Source organism: Suricata suricatta, chromosome 12 (genome assembly GCF_006229205.1).
Source record: "Suricata suricatta isolate VVHF042 chromosome 12, meerkat_22Aug2017_6uvM2_HiC, whole genome shotgun sequence".
NCBI classification, from domain to species: Eukaryota; Metazoa; Chordata; class Mammalia; order Carnivora; family Herpestidae; genus Suricata; species Suricata suricatta.
This window is the reverse complement of record NC_043711.1, coordinates 71,296,740-71,318,428: the sequence shown is the minus strand read 5'-3', so window position 1 is coordinate 71,318,428 and position 21,689 is coordinate 71,296,740. Positions and strand designations below refer to the sequence as shown.

Below are 21,689 nucleotides of genomic sequence, written 5' to 3'. Positions count from 1 at the left end.
CAAGTGTGTACACGAGAACATGCTTTCCCAGCCCAGAGCTGTCAGAGCCTTTCTTAGGTGTGTGACAAGCCCAGCTTTCCCCCCGCCTTTCCCCAAATCAGGATGTCTGCTGAGGAAATGATGTCAAACATGTCCAGCCAACAACAATAAAGTCAGATGCTAATGACAATTCTCCGAGCTGATCTGAACATTGGAAAGAAACTCTAACTGAACTTCCTTGGATGACTTTTATATATAAGATATGAAATAAGGACTTTGAAAATAAACTATATGGAGGTTTGCTCTTGGAATCTTCACAATTATCTGTACTTTTTAAACTTTAAGCGTCATTCAAATATATTACTCTCTTACTGGGGCTTTCCACCTTGTTCAATTCTCTTAGTAAAATAAGCTAGCTACCCTGTATGGTCAAGATTGCTATTGCCTAAATCTTTTTTAATATTAAAATGATAATTTAAGTTATGACTTAAGAAAAGAAGTATACAGAGGTTTCTTTCTGTTTATATAATACCTGGCTCCAAAATGTTCAAAATTCATCATACTAGTATTGTTACTTTTCAGAGGAAGAGAGAGGAATAATTGAATAGAGTTGATCATTTTTAATTTAAATTATGATCCACTGACTTGTGTTTCAATGACATGATTTTAGGTGGGAGGGAAATTCTGTGGCTTCTGTCTCTTTTTAAGTTTCCCCTTCCAGAAAGTGGGAAGCAGACTACTTATCAGTAGCCTGATATTATCAGCAGACTTTATTTAATTTATTTGTTTGCTTGTTTATTTTTTTGCTTTTCAAAGGCCATCCCGAGTCTCTTACCGGATAGAACATCCATGAAAGGTCCAAGTTTCAACACATTCAGGCCCATTAAAATCGGGATTTCTATATGAGGAGGACTAGTGGGAGTAAGACCAGAATGACAGGTTAGACCCCGCTCCTGGAGGGATTTGAAGTGTGCCCATTATGGGATAGGTACTGAGGAGCCACGATGGGGTTTTGAGCAGGATAAGTGGATATATTTTTTTAGAACTGTTAACCTGCTTGCACTGAGCAGGATGAATTAGAATAGGGAAGAGTGATCACCAAGGAGACAGCAGTGGTCCAGGGGAGAAGTAAGGAGGTGGCTGTTACTAAAACATGGACTCATTGGGCCTTTGGTGTAATTTAACCCAGCCAGGTGGTGTGGTGGTAACTGGGTTTCAGTTGTGCGTATGTGTAATCAATACCTTCATGCTTGACTTCTAAGTATATCACTCAGTCCCTCACATTTTCATTCATTGTTATATGTAAAAGGCTTCACTTCTTTCATTTATAATATCCCTCTTTAAAAATACTGGCCATATCTAAGAGGGAAGTTTTCTTTTTAAGTTTAGAACATTTGTGTTATACATATGATATGTAAGTATTATTTAAAAAAATGCAAAAGCAGTACAAGCGAGTATAAAGAAGGGAGAAGACCCTCACCTCCACCCATAGTATGCATTTAGCATCAGCAAAACATCACTGCAGAGATAGGTGGAGGCCGCATAAGTGAATGTGAATGGAAGGACAGACAGATGAGAGGAGGAGAGATACAGATGCCACTTACCATCTTATATTCTTTTTTCGTTGAACGTGGGGCATCCAGCTCTGAGATTCCCGCAGTGCTCCCCGCTCAGAAGTCCGTGGTTTTGCTCTAAGAAGTGGTAATAATAGATTAGTGTGACTGAGGTGTAATTATATCATCTTTATTGCATATCTTACTGTGTCCTTATTATTATTTGTATTAATGACACTGCTCTTTTCATTGCCTGATTCAGATTGGAAGTTTGCTCTCCAGTTAAGGGGACCAATCTGAGACCAGTTGACCAAAGAAATGATAAGTGAAATAATTAGTGAGAACATTGATGACTCACGTTTTCAGATTTTGTCCCATATTCTTCCTGTTTCTGTAATTCTGCGCACTCGTTAGAAAATGTTCATCCTATTTTCCAAATGTAAGTTCTGGTCAGAAAACTAACACAGAGGGAAAGCTGTAAGGGCCCTGCCTGGGGGTTTCATGGGATATAATAGAATGGTCCAGGAGCTCAGGTGGACCAGTTTGCAGCCTCCTGGGTGCTCCCTCGAGCTCTGTGCTTGCCCTGCCCTATTGATGGCAGACACTGAAAGGAGAGGAGGAGAGGAGACATGTGTCTTATAGATACATGTTTTAGCCGTAACTTAAAACTCTGACCAAGCATGTCTCTGTTCATAGATTTTTGATGCCTTTAATAACTTAATTTTCTTCATTTTGTGCAGAGCTCCGTGTATTCCCTGACAGATTTGTGGTCTGTGTAAGTCAGCTTTCATTCAGTCGCGATCTTACGGCAAATCAGAATAAAGAATTGGTATGTACAAAAATTCTATAAATAAATCTCCTTAAATGACAACTTACTGTAAAAAAAGAAAAAAATACTGTCTTCTTTTATCCTTTGGCCACTGAGCACCCAATGAGTGTTTTAAGGGACCAAAAAATGTCCTGCTCATTTTGCATGATAATATTAACTGATGTGTTTTATTTTGTTTTTGGTTTTTGTTTTTTTTCCCCTGAGGTCCCCCTGAAAATTTAGTTTTATCAGTCATATCTTTTTATATCAATTTTTTTCTACATCAGTTTTAATGAGAAAGGAACATATCACAAAATCTGGGATGGTGCTTATGATAATGTTCAAATGAGATAAAGCGAGGCCTTGAAATGAAGTGAAGGAAAAATCCACATGTTTCCACTGGAAGCTTTCATTGGGGTCAGTGGCTTTGAATTTTATTCCATGGTGAATCACTGACATTTTCATGAGAATCGGTACTTTTCCCCAGTGTATTGTTTCTTTGCTGATAGGGTTTATTTTCCCTCTCCTTTCTCAGGCTAAGTCTCAAGCTCCGTCAGGTCCTGGCTGTTTCATTTGGGTTTCATTGGAGTTCTCTGTTCGGATAAATAAATACAGAAACCCACCCTTCCACATTGTAACTTATAGCTGTACCTTGTCAACTTAACATATGCATTTGAGAGAGTCTCCGGGGAGGGAGGGAGGGAGGGAGGGTGTGTGTGTGTGTGTGTGTGTGTGTGTGTGTGTGTGTGTGTGTGTGTATCTTGTTGCAGCCGCAGTCCATTCTGTCTGAAGTTACCCCTCTGCAAACTTTTTTTTTCATATTTTTGGAAATATTACTTGAACTTTAACAAAAAAGAAAAAAAAAACTAGCAGACATGAAGCCTGGACATGAAGTATGACAGGATTATGATGCTTCTAAAATAATTTATGGGAGTATTAGATTACTCCTTATGTTTATTATTTTTTAATCCATATGAAATGTGACATTTGGCCTACATGGCCTAAAACCAGCTTCTTACCTCATCTGAAATAAATGGATAGAGACCAGAAGGGTAAATCAGAGACCTAGGAAAAGCAAAGAGCAGAGATGCTTTTATTTGGAGCAGATGAGCCCTGTGGAAAAGACAGTGGGTCCTTATTTCTTCTGTCAATTAAATGACATAAATGAAGCAAATTTGGTGAAAAGTATTAAAAGTATATTCTTTGAGATTTCTACAAGATGTTAGTTATCTTAGTAAATTAATAAATACAAAAGTATTGTATACTAATATAACAACTAATTCTCAGAGTGGTGAAGAAATTGATCTGTGGTTTAAGAAAACAACAGTTAACTGTACCAGGAAATGTTATTGCTTGCGATGGAAAAAAGAAGAAATTAGATCTTGTATGATATGTAATATTAATACTTAATATCTTAAATCATTAAGGGTGAATTAAAACATCTCAATACAAATGAAATATTATCCTCCTTTGGGGCACCGGTATTTATACAGATCCTGAGTTTTCTATAGCTGCTGTCAAATAAATCCTATAAACTGGAAGATTTCCTAAATGTTAAGAATTTTCATCCTGAAAAATTGAGTAGTCTAGTGTGAGCCTTTTACATAAGCCAGTTCAGTTTTCTTCTCTTCAAAATGTTCTGACATCTAGTGATAACACTATCAGAGTTAACCAAACTGACTTACAAAGAAAAACACATTTATATCATGAGGATCTTTCATTGTTTTCAGTGACTCTCTAGAGGGATCAGTCTCTGTCTCTTCAGCCGCTCTATTCCCCACCTCTGTGCCTTCACATACACACTCTCCCAGCCACAAACAAGGGAGTCTGCCAACACTCCTCCGCACCCCTACACGGCTCCCTCCCTGGACGTGGGCTCTGTGCATCCCTTCTGGTTGGCCAGCTCACTTGTGCACCTCCCCTCCTAACAGGCCTCCAGTCCACCACTTCCTCAAGCCTGCCGTCCCTGGAAACAGTAAGATATCCAGGCCTAGCAAAGAACCCTCCTACACACTGCCCACCAAGCCCACAACTTGGTCCTTCTACCACTTGTGCCTTAGAGCTTTAGCCTCATTTATGTGTGGCCTCTGCAGAGCCCACCTGTCTCAGCCATTTGAGGGTCAACAAACCACCTTCCTTCCCAGAATTTGCCTTCTGTCTGAGAGAAGGCATGCATGGCCCCTGATCCATACCTCAAATGCCCAAAGCCAGTGATACCTGGCTCTTGTGTGAATGTTCCTTGAACTTCCAAGGAAACTTTGGATTCTTGATCAGTTTACGTTGATATTTGCCAAAGGGCAGGATCCATCTCTTTTCTCTTGGTAATTATTCTCCAGGACCATTTGACTGGGAAGGCCTGGGAAATTGGCTTCCTAAATAGCTGTATTGGAGATAAATTTTTGTCAAGAAACAGCAATTATTTTCCTCTAACTGTTCCCTGAGCTCAGTTCTCCATGGCCCCAGAAGTGGTGGGGAGTGAGCCAGAACCTGAGCGACAGCCTGGGAACCGTGCTTGTGCCGTGTGTAGTAGATTCCTGTTCCTTCATCTTTTCCCCCTGCTTTGGTTCCTCTGTGTCTGAATGACTGTTGGTTAGGTGATCTGAGGGTGCCTATTCAGAACTTCTCTGCCAGGGGATTCTTTGAGCCTGCACAGAAGGAAGCCAGCCGCCCCCAGCTCCCCAGTTGTTTAGGTGGCTGCATCAAAGAACCGCTGTTCCAGATCAAGCAGAACAAGGGGAGTAACCTCCCTCCTCTGGGGAGCAGAACGAGTGTAACCGTGCCACCCGCTAACAGGCTTCCAGCTCCAAGGAGGTCTGTTACCCCAATAGTGGCATCTCTCTGGCCCACCGAGGGGCGCTGGTTGGTGTAGGGAGAAGCTCCGTGTTGCAATAGCTCTGCACCAAGCGCCCGTGTGCCAGGGATGTGGGAATTGTGATGTGTACTTTGGGAAGAAGGGGCATTATTACGAGATGAGTCACTGTATTTTTCTTACTACAGTTTCTCATAAGAAATCTCGAGGTCCTTGTAGCCTCAGTTTTGGGCCTCTTGCTAAGACGAGCTGGGAAGTCGTTCTGAGAGTTTTCACCTTTTGTTTTGTTTCATTTTCCTAGCGATATGACAAACATAAAGTAAATTTTGGTTGCACTCAGTTATGTCCCATTTCAACAATATTTGCTTTCATATTTATAAGCCCAGGTCCCTGTGTAGAGGCTGTTGTTTTTCTTTTTCCTCAGAATATAAAGCTCTGGGGCTTTGGGGAAATTAAAAATTATTGATTATTTTTATTATTTCTTCTCATTATTTATTATATTTATCATTATTAGAGGAAACAGCCAATAATCATCAAAATAATTACTTTACAAAGCAATCACTTGATTGTGTAAATAGAACTCGGTATGTATCTGGGACATTTCAGGGTCAGCACAAAGCGAGTATCTCATAGAGCATTGGTTACAGGCACACTTCCTCTCTGGAGATCTTTCCCATCTGTTCCTACCATTTCACTTTAACATAATTTGCTGAGTGCTGGCTCTGTGCCAGGAGCTCCGGTAGGCACTGGGGAAACAAAGAAAAACTAAGTAGAACTTGTCTGCCTTCAAGGAGCTTGTAGTCTGCCAGATAAGGGGCACTGAGGACTATCCTGGTGACCTAAAAGGGATGAATCAAACAGAGCATCCTTTTTTCTTAAAGATGTATCCATTCTGCACCGTAACGGTTTACGTGGGTCCTCTGCCATTCAGAAGAAAATCCAAAATTCTGAGTTACTTTCCTACTCTTAAACCCAAGCTGTAAAAGTCTGTGATTTTTTTTTTTTTTTTGGAAATTAACAATGGTATTTAATGTACCAGTGCTGCCCAAAAGTGGATATATATTCATGATATTTGAGTTCTCTGTCTCATGCTTCACTGGGGTGGTGGCCAAGCTGTGACAAAAGCCATCAGGGTTCTGCAGACGTACCCTTAGTCACACGCGTAGGCCCTTGCTGTAGCATCAGCTGGGTGGAAGGATCCCTGGCGTGTCCTGACAGGAGACACTGTTTAAGCACTAAGTTGAACACTTAAGTCAAACTACTGTTGAATGTTAAAGAACTCTTCTGGTTTATGAGTATAGAATAGAAATGAGAACGAGTCTAAAGAAGCAATAAACTATGCTAGCCTGGGTTATTTTTAGCCTGGCTGTCATAATTGAACCTCTGTGGGCCTTAGCCCTCATCTCTCAGTCAAGGGGGGAGGGTATCAAATTATCTCAGAAATCCTTTCTCACACTGAATTTCTGTTAGAGGAAGTAGATGAAAATGTAGCTAAAGAAAAACCATAATTTTGCACAGAAGAGAACTTTACTTGTAGATTTAAAAGCTGTGATAAAAAAAATTGGGTAAGAGTTATATTTTATCTTAGGAAAGATAAGAGAATATATAACAAAACATTTTAGGTCTTATGTTTATAGAAGACAAACTACTTAACAAATTTGTGCATTAACTTTGTACCTTAACTGACAGAATTAAATTTTATGAGGGAACTTTTGCGTAAGTATAAATCAGATCACTGCATAAAATAATTCTCCTTTTGTATCAAAAAATTAAATAAGTAGTGCTTTTTCTAGTTTTTTTCATGATGTTCCATAAGCTTTTTAAGAATCCTTCCTTCTCATCTTATTGTATTTCCTAAACAATGCAGTGGTAAATTACTTAGAAGCCATTACCCAGATTCCCATAGCACTAGAAGAAGTTCCTTAAAGGGGAAGAGGTTGTTTCCATATTTCACATTTCCCACAGTGTTCCGAACTTAGTTTTTTACTTAATAACTGCTTACCAAAATTGTCCATGTTCATTGTATGAAAACCCTTGAATCCAAATATAAACAGAGAAAGTAAAAATTATCCACAACTCCCAACCTAAAGACAGCCTCTGTTAATGACCTAGTCTGTACCCCTCCATACTTGATACTTGATAACTGAGGTCACCATGTACTTATTTTAGCTGGGACCCATTCATTTGTGAATTGTGTGTTTGTGTCCATTTTTCTATTGGTATTTTTGTATTTCACAGACTCCCAACTATATAAAAACTCCTTAAATAGTAAGGAAAGTAACTTTTAGTGAGTTTATCATTTACTTTTTAATTATATGACACTTATGTGGTAGGTGTCTGTGTCCTCGATTTAATGGTTTCCACAACAATTTCTGCTTTTGATGGTCTTGGTGTTACGGTTTTCAAAGTTGGATAAGCATTTCCTTATATTTCCTTATATTTTATGTGATTTATTTTAATCTGTGACGTAAGGTAGTTTTTATTCTGTATATTGATCAGTATTGTGGTAATTGGGGCTTTTAGGTTTAAGGGAGGAACGTGCTCAGTCTGCCTCTACTAATGGAACCTCACTTTGGGGTGCACAAAAGAAGGAGGCTTCTCCCGGGACCAGGCTCTCCTTTTGACCCTACAGCAGCAGGACTTACCCAGTGCCCACCATCTTGCCTTCTGCCCTACCCTTTTCCAGTCACCTGTGGCCAATGCTCAGAGCCAGAACATGGTCCACAGGTGGTTGAGGAACAGATTAGGGCCACGCCCTCAGCAGGGCCTACAGGTGGACCGCTTTCCTTGGATTGAAGCAGAAACTGTACAGCAGCCATCACACACCTGCCCTTACATGGAATGTCTGAGTGAAAATGCCAGTGCTGGGGATGAGCTATTCTAGGTTGGTTTGGTCTGTCTGGAATAGCTTTTCTCGACTGTGGCACAATAACAAATTTTTCTCCTATCAAATCGTTTTCTTTTAAAGATTGACTATCCTTTGCCTAAGCTGAGGTTTTATCCTTCTTTCCTAAGTCTTCCCAATGATTAGCCATTGAAAGCCATCTTCGTGAATGAGATGGTTCTTGCCCTGCCGCTGCCTCTAGCACTCCTAAGAAACCTGCCCTCTGCTGAACTAGAATAGGCTAGGCTAGATGAGCTGGAGTAGGACATCTCTAAGTTAGATGAGCTGGATTGATTAAGTTATGATAGGGTGTTTCTCCGCCCTCTCATCCTTTGTACTTGTTCCCTGGGCACAGACCCAGGGAATGGAACATGTAGAAAAGAGATTACACTTGAAATTAAAAGGCCTGGCTCTGGCCACTGCCTCTCTCCTAACTCCCTGATGACCTAGGACAAATCATTTGGCCTTTCGGAGTGTTGGCCAACACTCTGACATGTTGAGCAGAGGTAAAAGGGATGCCTACTACACAAGTCTTCCCAAGTTTTACTAAGGATCAAGTGAGATAGTGAATATAAAAATGTCTTCTAAACTGGAAAACACTTATGCAATATTAATTATATTATTATTTCCATTCTTCCCCAAAGAGGAGTTAATGTAAATGTCATCAACACCAGATTAATATATTGTTATATATCTTACTCTGCCTGCTGAAAATAGTAATATCCATCTGCACATAGTATTTTCCCAAGAAGCTCAGCACTCTCATTTTCTATTTGTCTCCACTTGTCAGCCCAGCTTCATCTTACAGCGATAAAAACAAGTACCAAAAAGTTAAGTGATAAACCCTCATTTAGCCAGCAAGTCGGAGATGAGAAAGGGATACGGCAAGAGCGTAAACTGTTGACCTTCAGTAGGAGCTCTGTTAACCAGCACCCAGAGTCGGGGAGGGTGGGGACCATCAGCTCGAACACCTGTCATTTCCAGTAGCTGCCAGTAGACTCACAAGGAGATACGGCTTTGGAGGAAGAACCCAATCACTTCTCTGAGGTACATAGGAATTGGGAGTCCAGACTTCTCAGACCCAAATTCCTAAAAGCTCACATGTTCATCCGAACACCCACGGTGATTGCACAGGGTTTGACGTGCAAGTGGATTATGTTTAGAAAGTTCATTTAGTTAGCAGATGATTTAGAATTCAGTACTCATTTTCCCAAGGAAACCATGTCATAAAGGTGGTGAGGTTCCCAGACTAGTTTGCAGAAGCTGTTACTGTCATGAGATGGGAGTCTTGGAAAGATGGTCTTGCTGTCTGTATCCAAGAGCAATGGGAAGAGCCATTCCTTCTGCGTCCCTGGGCAGAGGGCCAGCTCTGAGCAGAATTTTGATATAAGACAGTCATCTGTGATATCTGCTCTCTGGCTCTTCTGCTTCTTTCTCACTGGTGACCAGGACTACCGTGGGCCCTCCTCTGGCCAGCCCTACCACCTGTGCAGCTGGGTGCACACTTCCCCACCTTCCCCTGCACCCATCCTGTCCACCCTCAGCCACAGGACATGTTAGGGAAGAAAATTATCGCCTTGAATGAAGGGCTAGCAGCCTTCCTGCCAGGTGTTGGCATTTTTCAACCATAGATCTCTGTGGGAGGAGATGTTTTGGAATTAGGACACCCCCAGAGGTGGGTTTTCTCTGCCTGAGGTAGTTCCCATTAAGTTTCTCTCATTTCTCACAGATATTTCCCTTCTGCTTTTACACTGGACACTATTAACCTGTGATTCATGAATTCCCTGAAATTAAAAAAAGTTGTTGTTTTTGTGTGTATGTGTGTGTGTGTGTGTTTAATGTTTTTCTAGTCAAAGTTAAATAGCTTTCACTCATTTCTCAGAGTGGTCAGTGATTCTCCCTCCCCCCACTTCCATCATGAAGAAGCATAGGACCCAAACCTACAAATTCTTTCAAGTATCCAAGTTTCAAGTTTCATCATGCTTATATGGCACCAGAGATGGTGGGGCCTAGCGGGGTTCAGAATTTATTTTTAGGTTCTCGAGGGTTAGGTGAATGTAAACTGGAAAATCCCTGTGAAATGTGTACTTCCTGAACAATAACTTCCTTGATTCTTTTCACTGATTTCATTTTCAGGTTAGCATTCTTTGCAACTGTTTATTGGTACTTCCCTAGATCTACACCAGACAGTTTCATAGTCATCAGTTCAGAATACAAGAAAATTTTACAATTTTTATTTGAAAACAAAACAAAACTAGAGTGTTTGCCACTGACTCAGGTGGCAGCGGCACCAGCAATCCGTGTCCCTCTCCCTTAGAGACCTGTCTTTTCTCAGGAAGGCAGAGAAGTGGAGGGCTCTGGGGAGGGACTTGGGTGCAGAGAAACAGAATGAAGTGGAAGACTTGTCCCTCATCGTGGGAGGTGGACAGATGACTTAGTCTCATGGGGCATCAGTTTCTTCATCTCTGAAATGGGGACAATCATGTCCACATCTTGGGCATCTCACAAGGACTCGCATGTGCCAGTCCCTATGTTGAGTGTTGTGCTTATGGTGTCTCAGTATAGGTGTCTTCCATCCTTAGCATCCTCAGAGAAAATGTACTTCATAGTGGAATTCAAGAGATACTTTTTCTTCCATCTGACCTCTTTTTGCCTCAGTCCCTTTGAGTCAATATGTAGGTATAGTTGTACATTCTTTTAATTGTTCACTACTACTCTATCCACCTGTTTTACCTTTTTACTTCTGTAACTTGTTAATTACCAAGTAATTTAAGAAAATATTAGAAGTGAAATTTGGGAAAGAGAGACCTCTTCTTCCTTTTAGGACATGTGGCTTCTGTATGGTCATGGTGCATCGTGGTCTAAGATTGTGGTCACTGTCAGAATTTGTGCTGTACTGGGCTACTTTTCTGTAAGTCATTCAACTTGTCACATTTCAGAATGCCGATGCTCCTGAAAATGGTTGGACATCACATTAAAGTTCAAGAATAACTTTTCTTGGGGCACCTGACTAGCTCAGTCAGTGGAGCGTGCATCTCTTGACCTCAGGGTTGTGGGTTCAAGCCCCATGTTGAGTGTAGAGATTACCTTAATTTTTTTAAAAAGAAAGAATAACCTTTTTGCCTTATCACAAAGCCTTGAAGAATTGAAACTGGTCTAGGTTTATACCTTAATATTTTATTTGCCTCCCAAGTAAGTTGACAATATATTACTTTTACACCGGTTTTATTGTTTTCAAAAGACTTATTGTTTGCAGAGAGCTGTCACATACAATAACTTATTCAATGTAACAAACTTGAGAAGAGATTGTATCAGTCTTGAACTTTTTAGTTTTCTGGGGACAGGAAGGCCAACTTGAAATGGCTTAGCAAAAAAGGGAGGTTTTTGGCTCTCCCGTGCCTGTAAAGTCCAGACTTCAGGTATGGCTTTCTGATCACAGGCACAAATAATATCATCAGGACTGTTTCTTCAATCTGCCTTCCATGGTGTTGGCTTCATTCTTAGCCTGCACGTGGTGGTTGGGTCTTGTAGCACCAGGTCCATGGGCACGGAGAGCGGGGCTCTTCCCGGGGCCCCTGCAGCCCATGCATGACCCTGAGGCTCATGAATCCAGTACTCTGCTTGGCCTGGTTGGGGTCACAGGTCCACCTCTGGAGCCAGGTGTGGAGACAGGCCTCCTGAAAATTCATGGACATTGGATGGGAACTAGAGACGAAATCTGAGTATTATTTCCAGAAAATGAATGAGTGTCCACTGTAGAGATAGTATTATCATTTCTCTTTTCTACACAAGGAAACTGATGTTCAGAGAAGTAGCTTGTGCAGATCTCACTTCAAGGAAGAAACTGCTACCGAAGGGGCTACACCCAAGGACTTCTGACTTAGCATCCTGTACTCTTCCTACAATTCCCATCTATGTGATGAAAGAGGCCCCGCTGGGCACCGTGGAAAGAGCACTGCACAGAGGGCCAGGCCTCCTCAACTCCGTTCTGCCCCTAGCTAAATGTGTGGCCTTAGACACTTAGTCTCTTGGGTCTCATTCCTCTTGTCTGTCAAGTAGGGACAATACCTGCCTGCCAGATAACTCAGATGTGGGGAAAGGACTTTAATCATGTCAGTTCTTTACAAATGCATCCTTGCCTTCTCAAAAACCCTTTATGTTTTCTGTAGACACCAGGTTTTCTTTTACAGGACTGTCAAGAAAATGTGTGTAGACCTTTCCACTTTCTAAAGTGTGCTTCACATACCTTGTTGCATTTAAATTTCCCAAACAATCCTGAAGGACAGATGAAAAACCCACCATCAGGGAGTTGAGAGATGGGCTCTGGGACAAGCAACCAGTGAATGCCAGCCCTTGGCTTCCGTCCCCAACTTTGCTGTGCTCCCTATCTCATCCCAGGAGAGCTAACCTGTTTTGATCAATTTTGGGTATATGTAATCATGAAGAATTCAGACACAGTAACATTTTGAATGTGACCTAAGACTATATATTCTATCATTTTACTATGAGATACCCGCTTAAAAAATTTTTTTTTAATGTTTGTTTATTTTGGAGAGAGAGCATGAGCAGGGGAGGGGCAGAGAGAATGGAGACACAGAATTTGAAACAGGTTCTGGACTTTGTGCTGTCAGCACAGAGCCTGACACAGAGCTTCAGCTCCTGAGATGAAGTTGGATGCTTGACCGACTGAGCCACCCAGGCACCCTGAGTTACCTGCTTTTAAAATATTCTGGTTGAGTTATTAATTATTTTCATTTAGAAGTGAATAAAATAGAATCAGAGGAAACTCATGTATATAACCATAAGAAAAGAGATCTCAAAAGATAAAGACCAAGAGCACCACATTACTGTATGAAGTACTGCTGTGAGAAAGACCTTAATGGCACTAAAAAGTTTTTCTTCCTGCCTTCTCCTTTTATTGCCTTCATATCAAGCAGGGTATTCTGCAGTCCTGAAAACAAAATTTTGGTGGGAGAGCTCCTGTCATCCCTTCTAAGCATGGCTGTTGGGGGTGCTGGAAACACAACGCTGGGGGCCACACTGGACTGCTGTACACCCACAGAGCTCTCTGAGTGACCTTCGGTCTGGTATCATGTCCCCAGGGACCTTCCCCTGCACTTCCAACCTGGACGAATACTGATGTCCCAGGGCCTCAGGGGTGGTGCCTGAAAGCTGAAGCAACGTTTTTGTGACAGAAGCCCCATGTATCAGATGTGAAGGGGCACTGCCGTCCGTGCTGTTTGTTCATGTTAAATGAGGCCCCCAGAGTGTGGGAGCAGCAATATTACCTGCCTCACCAGGCTCTTCTGAGGTGATATTGATGCGTATATGCAGAGCTTCTGAAACACCCCGCTGAGACTTGGCACATGGTAGCTGATCACATCCTCCGAACGTGCCTAGAATCAATCACCAGTGCACCTTCCATTAACCAGCCCCCCAATCTAGCCACTACCCCATTTCTGCGCTCCCCTTACTGAGATCCTTCTAACGAGTCTTGCCCTGCATGGCCCAGTACTATAGCCACTGGTCACATTTGGCCATTGAGCATTGGAAATGTGGCAAGTCAGAAATGGTGTCCTGTAAATGTCAGATACATACTAGATTCCAAAGACTTAGTCTAAAAATATAAAATGCCTCAATATTTTTATATTACATGTTGTAATAATAACGTATATTGAGCAAAAGAGTATATATTATTGAAATCTAATTTCAGCAGTTTTCTTTTTACTTTTTTAGTGGTCAGTAGAAAATTCAAAGTCACCTACAGCATGTTACGTGCTTACTGGAGACCTCTGGTTGCTACTGTGTCTCCACTTTGCTCTTGATCCCATCCATCCCAAATAGGCTTGGGCCCCAGCACTTCACCAAAAACAGCCCTTGTCAAATTGCCTCTACCAGTCAGTTGTCACCGCTAACCTCTCAGCGTATTTGTGACAATGCTGTCACTTTCAATGAAGCACTTTATTCTCATGCCTCCAGGGACATCATGTTATCTTGATTTTATCTGTTTCTTCACTGATGATTCCCTTGTGGACTCCTTTCCTCAATCCTCCTCCTCCTCTTCTTTTTTCTTATCCAAACTCACTCCCCAGTGAAGTTTGTCCTCACTGAAGACTTTATATACCATCTTCGGGGACTTCCCAGGTTTGTGTCTGCAGCCCAGACCTCTCTCTTCTGAACCTGTATCTTGACTTCCTGCTCAGCATCTCTGTTTGGATACCCAGGAGGACCGTTCAGGTTTATGTTATCTCAGATTGATTTCTTGGTTCCACTTTCCCAAGCCTGTCCCTCCCCCAGTACGTCCTTTGTTGGTAAAGGCTAACTTCCTTCATCAGCTTATTTAAGCCACAGATGTTGGAGTCATCCCTGACTTTCCTTCTGACCAACTATATCCATTGACATATTCTGTTGGGTCTCCCTTCGAATTCTATTTCCAGTCTAGCTATTTTTTATTGTCACCAGCCTCCTGAAAGACGCCTCCTCTCTGAGTGGACTTTTGCAGTAGTCTAATCACTGATCTCTCTGAGCTCATCTGCCCCTCAGCTGCTTCCAGAGTGATCCTTTTAAAATGCCAAGTCCATTTTCTTCTCAGAACCTTACAATGGCACATCATCTTACTTAGAATAAAATGTGCCATCCTTACAAAAGGCATGTATGATTTGCCCCCCTCACACACCACCACCAGTACACACACACACCCCAGTTACCTGCCCTCCAGCCCCTTTCCCTGCTTTGCTGCCCTGTTTCTCCTCTCCCTCCAAATATGCTCTGTCTTCCCTGGTGTTCATGTTTCTCCCTGCCTGATGTGCACCCTGTTCATGTGGCTCATCCTCCACTCATCTCTGGTTAAAGCTCACCTTCTCGCCTACTACAGCCTTCCCTCACCAACATGTCTAAAAAAGGGCTTTGGAGGTTTGTATTTCCTCATAACATCGTAACCTTCTGATACCATATGTGTTATTTGTTTCTTGTCTTCCCCATGGGATGGAGGCTCCGTGGGAGCAGGGATGGTTTCTGTGAGTCCACATCTTTTTCTACGGAGCCTCAAAACAGTGTTCTATATAGAGTTCACCGTTGTCTGATTGGATGGCCCTGCTCAGTTATCACGTCCATCCATGCCCCTTTAGAGTGGGGAGATCGCCTAGAATGCATACGCCTTGACTCCAGCCCCCCGAGATCCAAATGCAGTCGGTTCCGGGGTCGAATCCTGAACGTTTTTTAACAGGCTTCCCAGGTGATTTTGTTGCATGACCGGACTCTACCACGCACTGCCTCAGTGTCCCACTTTACATTTGTTTCTCTGCTCCTCTGCTCTGTCGAGAATTATTTCATGTATGTCAGCAGTGTTTGAATCACCGGGGAGCCTAAATATAGATCTTGTAGCCACACCCGAGATCTGGTAAATCAGAACTTCCAGGGATGGGTCTTGGGAATCTATGTTTTTTTAAAAGCTCCCTTGTTGCCAGTCTTCCCAGTAGCCTTTGGGAGCCTCGGCTGCATCCTACAAACTCCTTGAGGAGGCGACAGACTCAAGAGCAGGTGTTTCTGACATCTTTTTAGGCCAGCTTAGCTCCTCACCCCTCATTAATCCAACAGTGTTCTGTTCCGAAGTGAAATTCAGTAAGTCGCTATGGAGTGGACACCTTGATTTATCCACAGTTTCAATTTGCCTTTGTAACATGAACATCAACCAGTATTTCTAACTACATTTCAGTCCAGCCCATTCTCTGATTAGAGACAGGAAGTGTATCTTAGCTGCCTTGCTAATTCTTGGTAGGGACTCTCTTTGCAGTCTTTTCTGTCCAGAAATTTAAAATGTGTTTCCTAGGTCAGACCAGACAGCACCGAGGTAATATCACCCCTTTTCATACCTAAACAGCCTTCCTTTTGGGCCCGTCCTGAGGCGCACGTGCTTTGGCCATCCTCAACCTCAGGCTGCATCCAGGTGACTCCAGAAGATCCCTAGGGATGGCGAGAAGGCCTGTCCTCCTGCTCTGGAAGCCTGCCTGGGCTGCTCAGTCTCCTGAGGAAAGTGTCCCCCTGGATTAGACTCCCTGTGGGGCCTGTGGCCCTGCCCTACTTCTGTTAGGTTTTGTCCTGGCTTTTGTCCTAGACACTCTTAACAGATGGAAAGTTTAAAACTAAAAGCGTTAACGAAAAATTAATAAATAGGTGGGGGAGTGGACAGGGCAGGTGATAATATATGCAAAATTTTATTCCTTGGCTAGACTCCCAGCTAGCCCTTAAGTTAAGAAGAATCACTGATAAAGGCCCAAAGAGAGCCCCTGGGTTAACCTGTTTCTTAAATACCCAAGTCTCCATGGAGTGAGCACTCTGGACTTTGGGTGGCCAACTGGTAACCTTCTTTAATATATTGAGTTTATGTGTATTCTTTGCAGAAGACGTCAGGGTCATTATTCAAGGCAGAGTCTAAAAAGGAGTCGGATCATTTAGGTAAGCCCAGGAAGCACTTCCCAGCACGCAGTGTCTGTACCTTAGAATTTTGCCTCTGGACAAGCCACAACTGCGTTTTGATGCCAGATGTGAGAAGCCATTAGTAAGCAGGACAACTCCCTTGGGAAATTTTGTTCCCAGTCCCTGTTCCAGAGGATCACTGTTTCCTCTGGAATATTTGTTTGAGGGGCTCCGCAGGCTGCGATTTAGTGACAAAGGGGAATGAATTGACCTTAGAAAAATAAGAATGAGAGGTTTCTAATGAGGTCTGACAGTTAAGAACTGAAGACTGAAGAAGGAGTCTAAGCTTTTTTTTTATTTTCCTGCCCACCCAGTCTTCATACAAATGTAAATATGCCTCCTTCAACAAATTGCCAAATGTGGTTTTAATTTGTAAGCAGGAGACCCTGCCTTGCCTTTTTCTTTTCTTTTTCTCTACTTTTTTAAAGCAAAGTCACAGGTTTTGCACTTTTTGAACTGGACATTTCCTTCTGTCACTGCATTGCATTTTCTGTTGTCCTTTTCCTTCCAAGGACATTTTCCCCATTGTTTGTGATCAGAAGAATGTGGGATGAGAATGAATTGTCATGTCTCTTAAAGAAGTTTTTGAAGTTCCCATAGGAAATGCATAGTGCTTTTTAAACTAAGTTTAAAAAATAAATAAATAAATAAAGGCAGAGATGGGATCTAGTGTGAGATTTGAAGAGTGTCACCGTCGCGGCTTCATACTTTATGTGGTCGACGCAGTGTCCATTGTTGTTATTTATGATCCTGTCTGCCTTCCATTGTGGACTTCTTCAAGCCTTGGGGAATTTACATCATTCCTAATAGCAAAAGGCTTTTTGGTTCCCACAGAGTTGTTCAAAGCCTGACTCATGCTCCTTATGTTAATTGTTCAGCTCTGAAAATACAGCACTTACAGGGTGTGGTCATAAGGGGAAAATCTACTGTACTTATAGGGCATGTTTAGAAGTGTTTCACACATAAATCTCAGCCTCCCTCCCTCTCTCTCTCTCTGTCTCCCCCTGCCCCCCACCCCCTTCCTCTCACTTAACTTTAAACTGTAGCTCTGTCTGGTCAACTAGTGAGTCTTAGGGGGAAAAAGGGAGAAGCATCAAATTGCAGTATAGTCCAATAAAACCAATGATATTCTATTTACCAACTCCTAAAACTGACTTAGGTTATACCTGGATATATGACTATGAGTGACACTGATCCAGGTCTGAAACCATAGACAGGATTCGCAGGAGCTAAAGGCTGGTGCTCAGTGGTACAGAGTATCACTGATTGGACCAAGGTCATAGCATCAGACTGTGGGGCATCCAGGTATCATCCTGAAGGCTGCCATCTACTAGGCATTCTGGGACTGTGATTGTCAATTCCAAGTAAGTCTAAAGTAAGGGACCTGCTGATAATTTCCCAAAATTCTTCCTTATGTCCGCAACATTTTACTATAGAATTTTATGGAGAAGGTTACTTAGTTTCACAGGAAATGAGAGAAGTTAGCACCCTGTCTGGATTATCTACTTGCTTAACAAAAAGCAAATGATTCCAGAACTATGAAATAGGTCAGTGTTGGCAAATATTGGGAGTTGCTTACATTTCATAAGTACTTTTTTAAAAAAGTTTATTTCTTTATTTTGAGAGAGAAAGAATGCATGGGGAGAGGCAGAAAGAGGGAGAGACAGAATCCCAAGCAGGCTCTGCACTTTTAGCAGAGCCCGATGTGGGGCTCAAACTCATGAACTGTGAGATCATGAGCTGAGCTGAGATCAAGAGCCAGACACCTAACCGATTGAGCCATCCAGGTGCCCTGTTTTTATAAGTACATGTACTTTTGTATGAAGCTTCCATGGGAACATATAATAATAGATACACAGATAATCTATGAAATACGTAAAATTGTGGTAGTGCATAATTTAAGAAAACCTCCCAGTTTTTTAGTAGCCAAGAATCACAAACTTCAGTGTTCAAAGTATCCACTAAAAGCCTTAACTCTTTATGTAGTCTTGAGTGTTGCAAAGGCCACATTCTATACTTTTGTAAGTAGAGAAAATGTGTAGAATTCTTAGGAATCAGGGTACAGACCACTGTGCCAGCGGATATTTCTGGAAGATCACAGCTCACAAATATGCCGCTGCCTGGCACTGTAGTTCTGGGCTTCGTCACAGGGCCACAGAGATATTAGATATTGGCTAAGGGGCGCCTGTGTGACTCTGTCAGTGAAGCATCTGACTCTTGATTTAAGCTCAGGTCTTCATCTCCGAGTTTTGAGTTCAAGTCCTGTGGTGGGCTCTGTGCTGCACGTGGAGCCTCCTTAAAAAAAAAAAATTGGCCAAGGGTTCCCAGATGGTTTGGAACCTGTATCCTTTCTCGTACAGTCTTGCATGTTTGTTGTGTATATTAATGTATGAACTGTGTTGGGTAAGAGTCCAGAAACAGGGACAACTTACCAAAATGTTCTAGATTTTTAAAAAGTAAAATAGCCTAACACTAAGCAGTTTCATCTGGTCTTCACAAAAATCTGTTCACTGGGGCATTCAGAGCATAACTGTTTTTTCTCATGTTCAGCTAATAGATTTCTGGTTGAACCTTTGTTATCTTTTGGAGTAGACAGAAGGAGCTCTCCACGGAGCGTCTGATTATTTTGCTGAGTGTGCGGAGAGTCCACTTCCTCCCAATGCAAAGCGCAAGAGAAATACTGTGAAAGAAATGTAAGTCCCACAAATTTTCTTTTTCTCCTTTTTGACTGTGTGTATGGATACATAACACGAAGCCTAGAATTCCACAAGAGTTCATGGAAACTAATTACAAGACCCCCTCTGGCACCAACTTTACCCTAAGTTCCGTGCTTGCTCTTCTGCCTTCCTGACTGCCTCCTGCTTTCTGGACAATGGGGAGCAAGTCCTTGCTTCACAGGTATGTTGCAAGGAGTAATTAATTATAAGCACTTTGAAGATGAAATACACCTGTTTGGTGGTGTGTTTCATACAGCTTTCTGAGTGACTGTAGGTCAATCTAAAAAAAAAAAAAATACATTCCTTTCCTAATACACAGGTTCTCATTCTAATATAATTATGATAATCCTCACGCCCCTGATTAGGTACAGTAAGAATGTGTGTGTGTGTGTGTGTGTGTGTGTGTGTGTGTGTGTGTGTGGTATTTCCAGACTAAAGCTTAGCCAAAATAAATATTCAGCTTCAGTGTTTTGAGTTTGGTTTGGTGGTTTAAGAACTCTCCTACTGTTCACAACCCTACAAATCTCTGTTGAAGTCTCTCGTCTCTCAATTCTCCCCCTGCAGTTGCTATCCTGTTCCTCAAAGTGAATTTTACAAAGTGAGTGAAGTTTGCATTGTCTTTTATGTGTGCTGTAGAAAAAGTGTGTGTGTGTGCACACACACGTGTATATGTGTGTATAAGCACATCCTTGCGTATAAACACACACAAGTCCTGTGATTTGGATGTATCTGAGCATTTGCTTCTGGGGAAAAAAGTCAACATACCAAATTTAGGCAATATTGACCCTTGACATCTGAAATGAATACTTGTCTGCCTTAGTTAAAATAGATCCATCATAACTCGAGTATAACTACAGTGATAACCCAGTGATCAATAAATAAAGTATGTCTTTATATATCCTAATAACTAATCCCAGTGTGTTGGAAAATGTGAAGGCTATTGCTTGATCCAGTCTGAATTTAAACATCACCTTCAGGGACTTTTCAGAATTTGCCAAGGAAGTAAGGGAGAAGGAAAGGCAGCGCAGGCTCCTTGTTCATGGATGGGCAGTGTTACAGAGGCAGTTTGGAGGGCACGATGCCATTGCAGCTTTATAAAACAAAACAAAAAATCTTTCTTTGGTTTAGTGTGAGAAGAACTGAAACAAAAACCAGCACTGTGGACAAATCACGGAGCAGCCGGGACATTGGGGGGACAGCTAGTGACCCAGTGGCTGCGGAGATGGCAAGGAGGAGGGGTGACAGTCAGGCTTCAGCCAGTCCCCCATCAGAGTCCACGGGACAAGCAGACGATTACATAAAGGCAGCTGAGAGCCACTGGGGGCTTCCTGTTCAAAAGCTGGAAAATGTTCATCAGGCCTCGCCAGAAGACACTAGCAGCCAGCAAAAACCTCCTCGTGGGGAGTGGTCAGAGACAGGGCTTCTAAGCAGGAGCCCCATCTGTAGCTGTGAGTCAGCATCACCAGGTCCAAAACAAAGTCCACAAGGGGCCAGAACACAACAGAAACACAGGAACCTCGGCTCTGCGGAAGACATCGACCACCACAAGAGAGTTTCTCTTGGAAGTGATTGATTAGTCCCAAGAGAAATAATAATGGAAAAAAGCAAAGCTGCAGGGCTTTGCTAACTTCAGAGCTGTCGGATCCGGGGTTGCTTTTGAAACAAGGTTTGGCAAAAATGGTGTCTAATGAAGACTTGCATGTTTTGGAAAATCTTTCCTCCGGACATCTTACGAAAAATAAGCCAGGGCAGGCACAGCAAACCGGCTCAGTCACAAACACTGAAAGATTATCTGCAATCCAGAGCAGCCCAACCAAGGAAAGAAAGAAGCATGAAAGAGGCCACTAACTTATTAAAGGGGATTGCAGAGATGTAGTTGGGCTATAGTGGCTAAAGATGTGGAAAGAGATGGGTATGTTTAGATGCTGTGATTTTAAAGGAATTAGAATGATTGTTTTGTACCAAAAGTATCTATCTGTGTTAGGGTTAGTTTTCAATGCATTCATCTTCAGGAGGCTATAGGCTTTTTCTAACAACGTTGCTACTTTCTCATACTTTATAACTGTCTTCAGGGGCGTCTGGGTGGCTCAGTTGGTTAAGCGTCCGGCTTCAGCTCAGGTCATGATCTCATGGTTTGTGGGTTCGAGCCCCGCATCGGGCTCTGTGCTGACAGCTCAGAGCCTGGAGCCTGCTTTGGATTCTGCATCTCCCTCTCTTTGTGACCCTCCCCTGCTCGAGATGCCTCTGTCTGTCTCTCAAAAATAAAATTAAAAAAAAAAAAAACATAAAAAATTTATAACTGTCTTCAGAAAATTATTTTAGTGATAAATGGCCATTCACCTTGTCAAGGATGATCCCATTCTTCAAGGACTGCATGAAGAAACCAACCATGTGCCTTCTTAGATCACCACTGTGCACACTGTGTGATGGGCTACGTGAAGGCAGTGCCATAGTGCAGTATCTA

At 42.3% G+C, this 21,689-nt stretch overlaps 1 protein-coding gene across 1 annotated transcript in view; it reads left to right on the top strand.

The window, feature by feature from the left end:
* The window catches only part of SLX4IP (SLX4 interacting protein), a 183,385-nt gene extending 162,018 nt beyond the window's left edge, over positions 1–21,367 (top strand). The window contains 4 exon segments of the mRNA XM_029918398.1: positions 2,273–2,361; positions 19,101–19,201; positions 20,354–20,835; positions 20,838–21,367. Coding sequence (XP_029774258.1) covers positions 2,273–2,361; positions 19,101–19,201; positions 20,354–20,835; positions 20,838–21,073 — 908 coding nt within the window. The 3' untranslated portion in view covers positions 21,074–21,367.
* The last annotated feature ends 322 nt before the right edge of the window (positions 21,368–21,689 follow it).